Genomic DNA, 16,365 nt, shown 5'->3' with positions numbered 1-16,365 from the left:
ACTGATTTAAAGCACGACCAACAGTGGACCTACAAAATGTCCCCTGACAGCTCGCCGGTCCACTGTTGGTGAATGTGAAACGCCATCCAACCCTCCCCCTCCCTCTCTCCGTCAATCTTCCCCTCACTGAAATAGAGGGAGAGTGTAGAGGGCAGAGAGAGGTGGCAGGATGAGAGACTCAGGGATGGTAATTGTGCACTTTATTCCTCATCCATTCACTTCTTATACCCGGCTAATACCATATTGAACAGGCAGCTCTGCTGGACACAAACAGGAGTGATTGAGGTCTGTGTTTGTACCAGATTCTGCAGTGAGTGCGGCGACAGTGTCGCTCCACGGTCCAGGTCCTATGGAGTTGTAAGCCTGTATCTGAACCTGGTACTGGGTCCAGGGATTCAGGCCCTCTACGGTGGTCTCCCTGGTCCCCCCTGCTGGCTCCACATCCTCTGTCCTGTCCTCCCCCTGGCCGTCTGTCCTCCACAGTCTGAGCCGGTACCCCACAGTCTCTGGACTGCTGTTGTACTCGGACTCTGGAAGAGGCTGGAGGGTAACAAAAGAGCAGAGTAAAGAGAGGGCATTCCTGTTTTTGTATTTTTTTAGTGACTGTGTTTAGTTTACTGTCATGTTAGCCATACTTTACAGATAAAACTGTGTGTATTCACTGCTATATATGGTCATGTTGTCAGATAATGTCATCTGCTGCATCCTAAACCTGGTGAGAACAGACAGCACAGTTAAAGGGGCACTCCAAATGATCCTTGTTTAAAAATGCCAAACAAATAAAATGTTGTTAAGGATAAGACTGGAAATAAACTCAGACTTGGAAGATATCTGCTATTTTTCCGATAATTTCAGAGGCAGATTCTTTTTTTAATAATGTAAACCTTGTTCCACAAAAGCTTAATAAATTAGGGCCAGTGTGCCAATACTGATCCGTGTCTTATAATTTATGAGCACTTGACCACTCGGTGCCATCCTTTCACTCTGTGAATTTAATTAATTTGTGATTGATGAAAGAAGAACTGTCTATACAGAGAAAGAGCTGAAAAGGATGATTGAGCGAGAAACCAATTTTGGTAAAATTATAATTTGGTTAACATTCAACAGCTTGTTGCTCCATGAAGACACAGTTCCTCATAACTAACATGGAGCGATAACCCGCCTGTACTTAGGAGAAATATAAAATACGACAACGGGTCCTTAGCGGAGCGGAAAAATACAATACACGCACAACCAAAAAGACACACATACATTCATGAACTGTATTCATCCGATTCATGCACAAAGACTAGACAGTGCTCAGATTAATGTTATACTTAAAAACACATCAAGACGGTGTGGGTGTGGTTTGATCAGATTTGGTTGAAAGCCACCAGGCAACAAAAGCAAACTAATTGATCAAATAAACTTTCATTGTTTGAGAGAAATATGTGACACAACCTTTTTCTAGCAGGGCCCCGCCCACTTCAAACCAGCGCAAAAAGCAAGGACAAAAACAAAAATGTTTTTATATGTGAAATAACCAAAACTGCTTTAACTTTGTCAGAAAATGTTGGGATCATGTATAACTCATCGCAACAAGCTGACTCAGAAAATAGGTTTTTAACGGCCTCTAAAATAAAGCCTCTATGAGATGAACCTTTTGAACTTTGGTGCCCTGCAGTGGCAGCATCTAAACATACCCAGAATAGAGTTGGGTCCTGACAACACGAGTGGAATATCAAGTTTAGATCCTCACAATGTAATATAAACAAAGATACACACACACACACACACACACACACACACGAAAAGGCATTACGTAGCGCTAAAGAATATGGTTATTTATGTGACATGTCTAAATTTAAAGTACATCCTAAAAGCCTTTTACTGTCTTCTCCCCTTTGACATTCCATCCCCTGATCTTCCTCTCTCAATCACCCTCTTTTCCCTGTTTTATTCACACTCTGTCATCCTCTCTTCGCTTCCACTCTCATTTCCTGTCACCCTCCCTTCTTCTGCTGTCCATACTTTTCCCCTGTCACCTCATCCTCCCTATTCTGCCCGTGAACCTCCACGCCATTATGCATTGCAGGCAAAACCACCTATTATTCAGTGCCCTGAAAGCACATGAGTGAGAAGTTCAGTCAGAAGATGTTCACCAACATTGTACAGTGGTTGCGCTGTGCTGCGCTGCAGATAAGGAAGTGAAACACCCAGTTATTTTAAATACCCCAGTGATTTAGCTCAGCTTAGCATTTAGGAGCTATAATACAGAATGTCACATTAGCTTTATTGCTCTTAACATGCAGCTTAGAATAATAGCCTTAGCTAAAACCATTGTGATGGTTTCATTCCAGCAGAAAAGCAAGCAAAGCTCAGACTGGGCACTAACATGCAGGTAAAATCCCATTAGCATGCTGCACAGGTAGCCCATAGCGTCTCAGTGTCTGATTTGACAGGCTCTTTTTCTCATTCCAACTCTTAAATGGAAAAATACTCTGCTCTCCATTTATGTTATAATAGTAGAGCGGATGGGGGGGGGAGTAAAAGAGAGAGGGATGGAAAGACGAAGAGCAGGAACAAGAGTAAATACGAAAAGACAGTAAAGACAAAATTGCAGTTTGTGCTCGCAAAATCGGACAGATTAGCGTTAGCACTGATAACAAGGAGAGACACTGATTATGGGCTGTCAACCTGTTCAGTCCTGCTGCTAGTGAGTGCACACGCACGTGCGCACGCACACATGCACTGATGTTACAATAGGAGCAAATACACAGATATGCAGCGCAAAGAGAGTCCTCATAATTCAAATTAGCACTATTTGAATGACCGTAAAGGGGCAGAGAGAGGCGTAACTGTTTAAAAGAGGCAAGTGTGTCTCTATGCGTGTTCATGTGTTTCAGTACCTTCCAGTTGAAGCGCAGGCTGGTCTGTGTGGCAGACAGCAGGGTGAGGTTAGAGGGGTGTGTGTCAGGGGCAGCCTGCAGGGTTTGAATCAGCCTGGAGGGGGCGCTCATGGCACTGGAGCCGACAATGTTCACCTGCCGCATCCTGAACCTGGTGAGAGCCGAGAGCACAGTTAGAGGGGACAACACGTTTGGTGCATTTGTCATGAGGAGCGCTACTTATCCAGTGATAACGGTTGCATGATGTCTACTGGAGGGTGACCTCCAACATTGAAAAAAAAGAACACCCTAATGATGTCATAGGGACTTCATCAGGGTGTAGCCTCTTGAGGTTTGGAGACTTTCGAACAAAAAGCATACGTTACACACTGGGGTTGTGGAGTTTACAATATGTGGGTGTTTACCAGACAGGGAAGGTCTAACAAAAAGATGATATTGAGCTGCATTGTGGGTAATGTAGGATCCAGTGTTTTCAGAGCTTGACTGAAACTAGCCTCTGCTGTTAATATGTCGACATTTCTTCTTAAATCTGTCTCTTTTGAGTCCACCAACTGCATGATAGTACAATACTAAATCGCTGGATTACCTGTCAGGACACATAATGACAAAAAAATTCAGTTCATAATCGACAGGTCTGAAGCTGAACATGGGGGTGAGCTTTTTAATATTCCAATATCTAATGTCTAATATTGTTAACTGACTAACAGAGTTGCTGTAGAAGCGGTTACTTTATAGGCATACAATTGCGAGAGATCGCTTGACCCAATAACAGAGTGTAATGCACTCAATCAAAATATCACAGGACATGTCAACCGGACGACCAGACTTCACGGTTAGAGTGAAGAAAAACTATTTTAGACCTTTCAGGGCATTTGTTATACTCGTGTTATTTGCTTCACAACTGCAACACATTTTACGAGATGGCATCCTTCAGCTGGAACTCTCCACCAGAGAATTTCTGAAAAGGCCACTGGCACATTGTTAAGATGTCTGAGAAAAAGAGATATAACCAAACAGACTCGGTGACAAACCCACGCACACACACACGCAGCCACGAGGGAGCATTTGTTACTTTCGTAACTTCTAAATGCAGCCGTGCTTCGGTGTGAGTGATAAAACGTGCAGACTGCATGTGAGAGACTGCATCTGTGAGTTCTGGCTGCTGTACAGGGAGGTAGAAAGCAGGGCGTTAAGAGGGACTTAAAGCGGGGGATATGAAATACAGACAAGTGCATCACTTCATCTAATGTCCCAATGGTGTCGCCTGTGACAACATAATCCCTGTGAGTGTACATCGTGTGCACACACACACACACACACACACACACACACCGCAATCCCATTACAGATGAATCCAATGATACAGAGAGCAAGAGGGAGCGATAGACAGATAGACTGATACATGCAGAAGATAGACAGAGAGATGGAGAGAGAGAGAGCGAGAGAGAGAGCGAGAGAGAGAGGGAGGAAGTGTTGCTGCTGTTCAGAGTGACAATAGATCACGTTTATAAACTGCAGGCGCTTCACGGCCCTTGAGCAGGGATTAAAGACACTCCTCTCTCCTCCTCTCCTTGTCTCTTATCCCTGTATCTCTTCCCCTCTTTAATGCTCTCTGTTGCCCTTCCCACTGTCTCATCACCTTCTCCCCTGCCCTCATCCCCCCCCCTTCCTCCTCTTCCCTCTAGCAAGTTGCGGGAGGGTAATAAGGATCTGCATGCAGCAGCTGTGAAGGTGCTGACAAACAGAAAAGTCTCAAGATGGAACTGTCTCTCTGTGAGTCTGTGTGATTTATCTAACTTCACCTGAGTCTTGCAATGCTGCAGAAACTGGCGGAGAGTGAGATGTGTGTGAGTGAGTTTGTGTGTGTGTGTGTGTGTGTAGGTGGTAAACTATGTTCTTGTGTAGGCGGTGGATGTTTGCTGCTCACCTGTACTGGGTGAACGGCGTGAGGTCAGGTACCTCCAGCGTGTCTGCATCAGGCCGGTTATCTTTCTCGTAGACAACTCCCCACACCTCTTCCTTTCCATCCTCCTTCATCACCTGTTCATTCAAAGGACATCGTATGTCACAAAACGTTTGTCCTCCAGTTGCGTTTCAAAATCAGCAGCGAGTCAGAAAAGGACACGTGCACAAACGTGGACACACGCACCTGGCCTTCTACGATCCATCGCGATATGGCGGTCTTGCCATCACGACCACGGCGGAACCGGAGTGTTGCGGTGCGAGGGCTGATGTTGGAGATGACTAAATTAGATGGTGCACCAGGGAGTTCTGCAGATAGAAAAACAGAAGGAGCACTGCTTTACTCAAAGCTACCGAGAACAGCAGAGAGTGTTGCTCTCATGCAGCTCGTACATAAAAGATCTATTGACTAAAACCCGCGGGATCGTTGCGCTCGTGTTTTTTTGTGATATTTCAATGGAGAGTTAGAAATCCTTTGAAATAAAGTAATTGCTGGTGCTGCAGCAACGATTAACAATAACAATTTATTTGCAAAATGAATAGAAACAAATGAAAGTGCTTTGTTCAAGTAGAAAAAGACGGTAGCATCACAGCATGGAGAATTATGTCAAAGGAATGGATCAAAAGAAATGAATGAAAGACAAAATATTGCTTTCATAAAAAAAGAAAATGGTCGGAACTGCAACATATCTCATCTTTAATACATGTGCAATAACATTTATAGTAGGAAGAGAAGAATTAGGAAATCATGTCGCCAATAATGACTTCAAAAAAAAGCCTTTCAGTAAGAGTGAGCCTTTTTTAAATATGTCTATGTGCTCGTGCAACAAAACAAAAGTTTGGTCACAGAAAGAAAAACGTTAATTTCACTAAAGCGCAGGTGCTTACGCTGCCGCTGCACGTCTGTCTTGGTCAGAGTAATTTAATTAATATTTCCAAGGTCGACAACACAATACAGAATGATAAATCTGCACACCAGCGGAGGCGAGAGGTGAATTAAATGCACAGTTCACTGAAGTCCATTTAAGGCCTATAAATGTCTGAGTAGGCTGCAAGCCTCGTCAATTATATTTGACCCATTCTTATTCTAACATTGTTCCATCTCCATTAAATGAATGAGTGACAGGAAAAGTGCGATGTGGCTGACCAGTGGTGGCTGCCTGAACCGCACAACCGCTCTGGACGGAGAGGAGAAGCTGGAAACTAAGTGAGGGCTCAGCTGAGAAATCTAAACCCAATACGCCTCAAGTATACACATACACAGAGCTGACAACATGGAGCTGACAGGCTCCATGTTGTCAGCTCTGTGTATGTGTATAGCTGCTTTATGTGTCAGGTGTAACATATCTTTGTATCTTACAGTTCCCTTCCTCCCAAAGAGAACATTTGTTGTACTTTATGCAAAAAACTTCTATAGTTACTTCTATAGTTATTTTAACCCAACACCTGACCTTTTCCTAAACCTAACCGGTTTCTTAACTTAATCTTAACTGACAATTCCTTCATTCATTTATGAGCAACATCAATGTAAACCACTGTGCAATATCAATACTTCATATGTGCAATAATGTAAGCTCAACCATTCAGTCTGTCTGCTGTTATATTTAGATTAGATTCTTTTCTATATCTTGTTTTACTGATGTCTCTGTTTTTGCATTGTCCCCGTTGCTGCTGTGAGACGAACAAAGGATTCGTTTATCACAACCACGTTAACCATGTGAGAACCTTCGGTTTCTTCCAGATACTACGCTAAAGGCTGCCCCCCCCCCCATGGGAGCGGCAATACATGACTAATAGGGATGAGATCACGTTGCAATAATTAGAAGACAGAACAATTAGAAATCAAGTCAATCTGCTTACAGTACAAAGACAATACTCTGACAGCAGCATCAATGATGCAGCAAGTTTGTTCCTTGGCATGTGGCGCTAAACTCTGCAAGCTTCTGTCATATAGAGCGACACCGACTCTGGTCAACAACAAGCAACCAGAAGACTATTAATATTTGCTCCGGATGGTGAGTTTCTCCTCTTTTTTTTTGGTTCACCTGGAATAAATCAAATAGGAAGAATAATACGTTTTCTATGCACACTTCAACCAGAACTAAATATTCCAATGAAAAGGTTTACACCTCCACCTTTCAAATGCCACACGCAATTTATGGCCGGCTCTGAATAGACTTCTTCACTGACAGCTGTTGAATTGCCTTGGCATTGGTCAGGCAGGCGGCACATTTGACAACTGCTCTGCAGACTGGGCTGAGATCCTGTTTTTGTTTGTGTGTGTTTAAAAAAAATAAAATAATGTCCTAACAACTGAAATACACGAGAGCTTTGTTTCTGCTAATGAAAACGGCATAATCAAAAATCATCACGATCCACTCCGCTCTGAATTGTCTCACTCGTCACAAGATCGAGCACTTCAGACCCACTTTCCAGCCACTTCTCTCCACCGTGTTTGGTCGGTGCTGTGTATCTCTGGCTGGTGTAAGTGCTGTGGTGTGAGCGACTGCAATCCGTCCGGTTCTGCTGCAGCATCATTATTTGCTGAACATGGCAGAATACAGATCTGTAAAGCCGACGTTTTAAATCAAACGGCGTGTGTCTGTAACGCGCCACAACACTGGGACGCATCAGACAGATTTTTTTGGAGAATATCGGTTTGTTTCTTTTTGTAAAGAGATTATATGACATGACCGGGTCCAGTCAATACGGAAACAAGACAATATTTATTCTGGATACGGCATGGCACGCGTGTGTGCGACGCAACACAATTTTAGCTGTCAGCAGCCGTTGCTCCGTAAGTGCATGCAGCAAACTTGTAATGGTTGTAATGCGGGGATGTTGATTTCAGCTGCCATGCTCAGATGAATGACAAAATTCTCTCAACTCCATGAATACATGAATAAATAAACAAGACAAGAATCTATGCTCGGTAGATCTCTCTCTCTTTCTCTCTCTCCACTCATTCTTTAGTTCTTTTTCCTAATCTTCAGTCCTCCGTCTTTCCTTCAGTCTTTTGCTTTCATGAATTAATGAATAACCTCTGAATCTATGAACTGTCTGTATCCATCTTGCTTTCACTCTTTTACTGCTTTTATTCATAAATTAGTAATCAGAAAATGTGAGGACAAAAATCCCGCTGGATGAGCAAGTTTTCATCCCTCCATTCTGCTCCGCTTTCTCTCAGTCCAGAGACTTTGGTCTTCTGTTCTTTGGAGATTGCATTTTTCTGTGTTCTCTGTTCGTCCCTCATTATGTAACTATCTGCACTACCTTCTTCAGTCCTGCTCTTTGATTGTCTCTTGCCCTCTTGCTCTCTCCTCTCTGAACTCCCTCCACTTTGCCATATGCAGTTAATCAGCACTAATAATGATTGCAACTTGGCCTTGGTCCAATCATACGAACCCATCATGCACACAAGCATGGCGTGCACATGGTACACGCACAAATAAACCACACACTAAAGCGCTCTGTAAGATGCTGTAAACAACTAACTCTTGCGAGTGCCTGTGCATGTGGATGTGTGTGTGTTGGTTGTGTGGGTGATGATTCATGGATGCACAGTAACAGCCACTTATCAGCCTGAGGAAAGACAATGAGGGCTCATCACTCATATTTACTCTGCAACACACACGCGCACACACACAGGAGAAGAGCCTTTCTTTAACATCCACTGTCAGCGGCTCTTTGGTGTGTATGTAATGTACCTGGTGGGACTCCAGTGGAGATGGTGGAGGGCGTGACCACGCCCCGCCCTGCGGCGGTGAGCGCTGCCACCTGCAGTGTGTACGCGGTGGTGGAGGTGAGGCCGGTCAGCTGGTACTGCAGGGTGGAGTTGGACAGCGAACGTTCCTCGCGACTCGACTCGGCGCCAGAAACGTCCCACCACAAGACGTAGCCTGCAGGGTGGAGAGCACACGCTGGGTTAATGAAGGCGTATATAGACACGAGCAGACACGGATACACACAAACACGTGCACAGGCACACACGCTTGCGCATAATGAGAGGCGTGGAGCCAAAAAGGAGGAAGGGAGCGCTGGAGGGGTAACTACAGTCAAAATCCCTGTCTGTCCCTACGCATCTTCAGAGTCATGCATCACACTCCACCACCTTCTAACGTGTGTGTGTGTGTGTGTGTGTACGCGGAGGCCACTTGTAAGTAAAGCCCTGGAGAGGGTGAATGGACCCTCATCTGTCTCCGTGCTCACCAGGTGCTGGATGAAACGCAGGTTGAGGAGAAAAAGAGTAAATGTGCAAGGTGACCTCGATTGAATTGTCGCTTTCCCGCTCCTCTTTGAGTGCGTGAAGCCGACTGTAAAGCCGCTGCAGCCTGGTGCCGTTTCTGTGATCTTGTTTTGTAGGTGCCTGATGGATGTTAGCCATGTCGACACACGGACACATAAAGCATACACACTTGATGAAGTGAAAAGTCGCTTAATTCACAGCAGCTTGTCGCGTTGCCTAACAGAGCTATGGACGAGCTGAGGCAAAATGAATTTGGGGGGGGGGGGGGGGGGGGGGGGGCTTGAGCTCTGTGATGCGCCACACAAACAACACCATGGGTGTTGGGATGCGTGGGATGAGGGCATGTTGGAGATAATGTGAAAAGACAAGCTGCAGAGAGAAGGGATTAGCCGATGATGAATGAGATGTACAAAAACAGTGTTTGAGACGTCTGCGGACGCCAGACAGAAAAGACTAATTGAATACAGAAGAAACTATAAAAGTTTTAGGGTTCCTCTCTCACTGCTGCGGGGGATGCTCACTTCTTCTTTTTTTTATACCTATATTAGTCATTCTGCACTCTGGATCATAAGGTACTGTACACCCTGTATTGTTCACTGGAATTACTGTGGAAGTGTGGGGTAACACCTACTGTACAAAAGCACCCTACAATGACTATGCATGACATGAAAAAGAGCCATAAGGACAGTAAACGACTTTGGATATCTGGAACACACTCACATGCATTGGAATTTAGGGATCTGGTGGAACTCAAGACTGCACAAACATGTACAAAGCAGGAAATATTTCACTTCCTGGCAATGTACAAAAAATGCTCTTGGACTGAGAGAGTGGTTATGTCTGTTGTGTATGTTTACTCTTATTTTTTTATATATTTCTTTCACATATACATTTTTCTTTTTTTGTCGTTGAAATGTTCAAAGTGAAGTACATTCCATCGAGTTTCTGGAAGAAAATGCGAACTAAACCGAAAGCTTCCCTCATTACAGAGTTAAGAGACTTTAAACGGTCTAACTAACCGATGATGATGCCGTTCTTGTCTTCAGGCTCGACCCAGCTGACTCTGAGCGATGTGTCCAAGATCTCACTGAAGCTCAGGCGGCGAACGGGTCCAGGTGCTGAAAAAAGAAATCACAAATTCAGATCACATAACACGATATTAGCTTTTTAACTTCTTCAGCAGTACGGTCTTTGGAAATCATCCCTCCGCACCGCCCTCTTGTCTTGCAGCCTATTACTTCCTGCCCTTCAACTTCACACACCACCTCCTAATCACATCGCCATTGACAATCACGCACACACTCAGGTGCACTCAGGTGCACGCATGCCTGTCATTTCTCATTGCATGTATGGTTGTCTAACCACCCTCCCTGCAGAGCGATTAAGCTATTCATCGAAGACATTCAATAACACTCACGCACACAAATACGCACACACACACACACACACAGACAGCTATCATCAAGCAAGAATTACACCCACCGTTAACCCTGCAGCACACCCAGCACCCAATCAATACCAGTCCACGGCTGTGTTGAAGTGTGTGTGTGTGACTGTTTTGTGTGTGTACACATGGATCCTAATATCCCTTTTCCACTCGATAATTGCTGGTTGTTAATAATTGCTTGTCTGTTTGCCGATGGGCTTTTGGGGTTATTTGACGGTGCGACTGTGTGCATGTGTACTCGCAACTGGGAGTGGCAGCTATTATGTTTATCCACGGAGCAGAACGCTATAAATACCGGCATGTCTGACAACATATGAATCAATTCCCTTTAAAAAGACACAGTGGACAAAAAAGGAAGTGGGGAGGGGGGCTAAGAACAAAAAGATCAAAAAGGGAGACAAAAGAAAGTAGGGGCCTGAGAGAAAACTGTGTGTACACAGCTGTGCTGGACTGAACACAAAACAAGTCAATACACTGTCATTATTATTCACAGGAGAGGCTGTTCTGTGTTCTGTCCTGTTCACGTTGAAGTGTGTGTGTGTGTGTGTGTACTCACTAGCCTCGTGTGTCTGCAGCAGAGTGGGCAGGCTGCGGGGCCCGTCTCCAGGTGTTGTGAAGCAGAGGGTGGAGCCAAAGTACCAGGTGAATTTCTTGAGTCCGCTGACTAATCCCGTGTGGCGTGAACTGGGGTAGTCTGGGGTGATGGTTACCACGATGACGCTCTCCGGAGACTGCTCTGGCCAGACCAGCAGCTGTGTGAAGTGAGAAAGATGGTTAGTGGTGACATCTAGGTTCCCAGTAAAATCAGCTGAATCTTCTTTCATCCGGCAGGTCACCACGACACCTAAAATGTCTTTCACAGTTATTGGCTTGTTGTATTTTTCCATTATTGTTTTGTTTAATCATCATTTGAATCAAGCAGCATTAGCTCCGGGCTACCAAAAAATGAAAGTCCCAAACTGCCGAATGCGATTTACAAACTTGTCAGAATGGCAAAACAACATTCATGTTTCATTACCTTGAAAAAGTTTATCTGCATCTCGAATTGAAGCATTTATTAACGTATGAATGAACATAAATTCCTGCCAGCAGGCCATTAGCAGTCATAACAACATCTGAGAACAAACACTAAGTTTGATTGTCACTCCAACCGAATGAAAAGTTAATTTGTCTCTATTGTAAGACTTGATTCATATTCAGAACCACAGCAGTTTGGTTTGCGTTATTGCGTTATTTACAAAAACAAACAGGGAAAAGCATACACTTAAATATTCATAATGAGAGATAAGCCACGGGCAACACTGTGATATGGAGCCGTATTTATAGTTCCTGGTTAAACAATAACTGCCTGAGATGTGAAGTTACCGCCAAGTTTTCGTGGGAGAACAAGTTGTGTATAATTCAATAATTCAAAATGTCTTTTGGTTGACGAGACATTTACATGCAGTCATTACCTCTGCGTCTCAGTCGCTCTGTATTTGATCCTCTGACCTGTATGCACAACGCCGTGCCACTCTGAGCCCTCAATGCTCTGCAAACACCTCCAGCGTCTCCCCTGCTGTCTCGAAGCTTCAATGTGCTTTTTCCTGGTTTATTTTCGGCACAGTAAATGATGTAACCATAACAGAACCGCATCATTGTTTTCGCATGCATCACTGACGGCATGCAGTGTGTGACCGACGCTAATTCTCTCCACACTGTATGACTCCCTATTATCTTGTTGGCAGTGATGTGGAAACTTGAACTGTAGGTCTATCTTCACTCCAATAAATGCACAAATCAAACATTTCTTCATTACATTTATCTTTGCCTGATATCAGACAGGATTGTCAACTTGTTACCCTCACTTTTCATCTTCAGACTCAAAGGTACCTGAATCGAACGTCATTTTAAGTCGACACTGATGCGTAGCTATGGCAGGAAGAGCAAATAGAAACCCCATCATCGAACTTGTTCCAGACTCAGACATTAAGAAATAGAGATCGAACTATATTACTTATCCTGGAAGCCCCGAGACAAAATAAGTGCATTTCAAATGAATGAATGATATTCATCCGTCCAGTGAAATGCTAAGACTGAGATTTAATGTTGATCACAATAACTTCAACTTTTCTGACAGCACTGGCTTTGAGTTTCTCCAGAGTGTTGATTTCAACACTACTTCCATATTTTGTCTTCCACCAGTCTACGTTCTACAACGTACGTTTACATAAAAGGCTTTCTTTCAACTGTCTATATGAAAAGTTGAAATATAATACTGAGGTATTCTGTCCATGCTCTAATTAACAAAGTATCTACCACTGTACCTGCCAGTAAGACATAAACACCTTGTCAGTTCGACATGTCAGCATTCATAAACCACAACTCCATTTAGGCTTTTGCACATTCCTGCCATGTACACTATCTCTGCTCATCCCACAATGCAAAGCGTTGCATTTTATATATATGTAGACAGGAACATTTTCATTGTGAGACTGAACACCCTTTAAGTTGTGACACAAACATAATTAGTGTCAAAAATCTCAATTCATGGCTCACTACACTGTAAACTGTTATAGTCTATTAAATAGGGAGCGAATGTAAACAAGAAAGTGATTATGGGCGCTGCCCAGACATATCGGCGCTGTTCATAGATATTTGTGTATTTATATTTATTATGCGGCCGGCCGGTAAGGGTCACTGTTGATGACACAGCGGAGTGCCTCTTCGACCCCCCCATCTCTGCTTTGGTGAGTTTCATTTTGGCAACCCAATCAAAACCACAGGGATCTCCTATGAGGAAAAGGTTGGTGGTACCCAGAGACGGGTGAGCGGCTGCCTCTCTCTCTCTGCCCAAAGGGCAACACACTGCACCCAGTCCGTCACGGTAAAATAAGGTCTTCTATTCCACTTCATTATCAGCACAGTACAGTTAGGGAGCAGTAGAAGAGTGCTGATCTGGAACCCTCAAGCATCTGATGCGAGTCCACTTTGACAGGGATGATTGGGTCTGCTGTTGCTATAGTGACTTGTGCATTGCAATGGAGACCCAAAGTGTGCTGAAGAACGCACGCAGTACACACAACGCTGTCCTTGAGTAGACTCGAGCGTAGACAGAACAACGCGGTGGTACAGACACAGTTTTGCCCTTCTGCTGCAAAGTGTGGGACCTCAGGTATCAGTCGTCATGAAGAGCTCTGCGTTTGTTCTCTCAATGCCTTTTATATAACCATGACCATTCAAGTGCAATCTGCAAAATGAATGCTCTGCTCTTTGCTTGTTAGTATGCTCATTGTGATTGATAGATGGATAGAGAGAAATGTTACCTTGACTTAAGCTTCACACGAAAGAAAATCTGAAGTACGCAAGAAGACAGTTTCAAAGACATATAAATGGAAGACTTGTCCCAAGTGGCTCTTTGGTTCCCCCTCCGGCAATCAGTTTTGAGCTATATTATTAAGGGTATCGTACACGGTCAGTGATCTGTGGGGGAGTTGAGATGAGGCTTTGCTTCATATCTTCTTTTAATTAATATCATTATCTACTGTCCGCCAACCAGAACAACACAAGTGAAGATGAACACCCACATGTGCAGCAGCAGCACCGAGAGGCTCCACAGAGTGGTAAAGCCTGTTTTACAGAGGCGGCATCAGAGAGCCACATCAAACAGAAGGAAAGCCATATAGTATTTATCAACCAACAAAGACACCAGCATTCACATTCTCTCTCTCACACACACACACGGACAGAAACAGTGATGCACAGCAAGAATCTGATGTGTTTTATTTGTCATGTTAATCAGTTCCTTGGGGGTTGGTTGCCACAATAAAGTGAATAATAAATCACATCCCAAAACTACTAGTTATAGATCACTCACAGTATTCAACCCTGCTCCCCATTATCCTGCTTCTTTATTATTATCTCTTATCTCTCCCCGGCCTCTCGCTCCCTATTTTCTCAACACCTCCTCTCCTCTTTCCCCATTTCATCCTCCCTCTCTTTTTCCTCCATCAGTCATTTTCATTTCTACCTGGAGCTGATCCCTCACTTGGCTGGGCTAAGCGTATGGGTAAACAAGAGCAAGGCAGTGCATTCTGGGCCATGACCGTTGAGCTGAAAGTCCCATGAGAGGTTCAGAGGTTTTCACAAAACTTACTCGCACACCCACAGAGAGAAAACGATTTATTTTAGAGCATCTATTTTAATTTAAACTGCTGAATTGATGGGAATAGATGAAGAGATTTGTTTTACGGACTGTTTTTTGGAACCGGATAAGATGGAGTGTTGCACTCAAGACAGTATTATTAACATAATGGCTATTGCATTGGCTGCAGCAAAGCATGTTTAATATTATTTTAATTTTAGTATCTGAGCAAGTATAAATAGGATGACAGAAGATGATGAGAACTCTTTTTTTTTTTACTTTAAAAAGACATTACATTCTGTTTTTCTCATGCATCACAGCAGAGATCCTGCACATACAAAAAAAAAGAAAAAATCAAGACAAAGCTCTTTTATCTTATCGAACTTTACAAGAATGGCTGAACATACATTTGTACCCCGTGTTGAACTTTGTGCTACAACATTAACACCCACGCGGAGGCTTACCTTGTACCCCTGGTTGATGCCATTAATAAACTGCTGAGGCGGAGGGTTCCAGGTGAAGCGGATGGCAGTCGAGTTGATAGCGAAGACTTCCACTTCCTGCGGAGGTGCTGTGGGAACTAAGCACACACGTAACATTTAGCTGTAATGGGTTCACCACAGGGAAGAGGATGTGTGTTTAGATGGAAACACATATACGACAACAGCCCTAAGCTGCAGGAATAAACAGTTTTCAAGGTTACACTTTGACTTTTTCAACAAGTTGTTCTTTTGAATATACATCAAACAGCACCGTTTTTCACATTGATATTCAGTTCACTTTTTCATTTAAAATATCTGCTAGGCTTGCACAAGTTAAATGCCAACCCTACATTGCTATTCTCTGCTGCAAAATGACCTAATTTCTCAATATAATTCATCTCATCTATTTGCATTGACATATTTTGCATAGTATCAGTTGAGGGATAAGTGAGATACGGGCACTGCCCCTCCAGTGACAGGGGCTGACCAATGACGGCTCGTGAAGACAGCCAAAATGATGAATTAAATCTATTACGCCTTGCAGTAAGTGACCTCAGGAGGACACACAGTGGCCACAGAAAGTTAGATGACTCACTGGAGTTGTTGCTTCAGTCCTGTAGACACATCACTCTCCCTTTACTGCAGCCCTGTCAACCTTTATTCCCCACATGATGCAACTGCATAGCCGGCAACGCCAGGATTCATTGACTCAAAAAATCATAATGTATTAGACACAAGAACAATGACACTGGATTTGTATAAATGCTTAACTTACTAAAGGTACTCGCATTAAGCTGGAGGACTCCCAAGAGGCAGATGTTTAAAAAGGATGGTGATACGGAGGACGAGATATCCTGGTTTTTATTTTGTGGGTCAAGCTTAACAAACTTGGATCTTACATTCCCCAAAATGCAACTTACGAAAATGTATGCCTCCTGAATGCACACTTCTTTTAAACCCCATACATCCACTATGTAATGTAGGTTAACCCCAAATAACCCTGGTGACATCATCAGGGTTATCTTTCCCAACTTTTCCCTCTAGAGCCTCAGCCTGCACAGTTCTCCTCGTGACGGGTATATACACTTTGTTATTTATACTTTGGTGGACAGAGGGAAAAAAAGAATCAACACATCTATTTTCTAACAATCCGAAATAAAATAGGACTCTCTGCTTTTTTCTTTGTTTAAATTTGAATCCCAGCTCAAAGATTCAAT

At 43.6% G+C, this 16,365-nt stretch overlaps 1 protein-coding gene across 1 annotated transcript in view; it reads right to left on the bottom strand.

The window, feature by feature from the left end:
• Nucleotides 1-16,365, bottom strand: part of LOC306784047 (protein sidekick-1-like) — a gene marked incomplete at its 5' end in the record, with an annotated part of 201,815 nt that overhangs the window by 36,850 nt on the left and 148,600 nt on the right. The window contains 8 exons of the mRNA XM_079277863.1: nucleotides 300-540; nucleotides 2,889-3,039; nucleotides 4,816-4,928; nucleotides 5,038-5,159; nucleotides 8,558-8,749; nucleotides 10,116-10,214; nucleotides 11,100-11,295; nucleotides 15,131-15,246. Coding sequence (XP_079133989.1) covers nucleotides 300-540; nucleotides 2,889-3,039; nucleotides 4,816-4,928; nucleotides 5,038-5,159; nucleotides 8,558-8,749; nucleotides 10,116-10,214; nucleotides 11,100-11,295; nucleotides 15,131-15,246 — 1,230 coding nt within the window. The remainder of the gene's footprint in view (nucleotides 1-299; nucleotides 541-2,888; nucleotides 3,040-4,815; nucleotides 4,929-5,037; nucleotides 5,160-8,557; nucleotides 8,750-10,115; nucleotides 10,215-11,099; nucleotides 11,296-15,130; nucleotides 15,247-16,365) is intronic.

Source organism: Melanostigma gelatinosum, assembly GCF_949748355.1.
Source record: "Melanostigma gelatinosum genome assembly, chromosome: 11".
Lineage (NCBI taxonomy): Eukaryota > Metazoa > Chordata > Actinopteri > Perciformes > Zoarcidae > Melanostigma > Melanostigma gelatinosum.
This window is presented reverse-complemented; position numbering and strand designations above follow the sequence as displayed.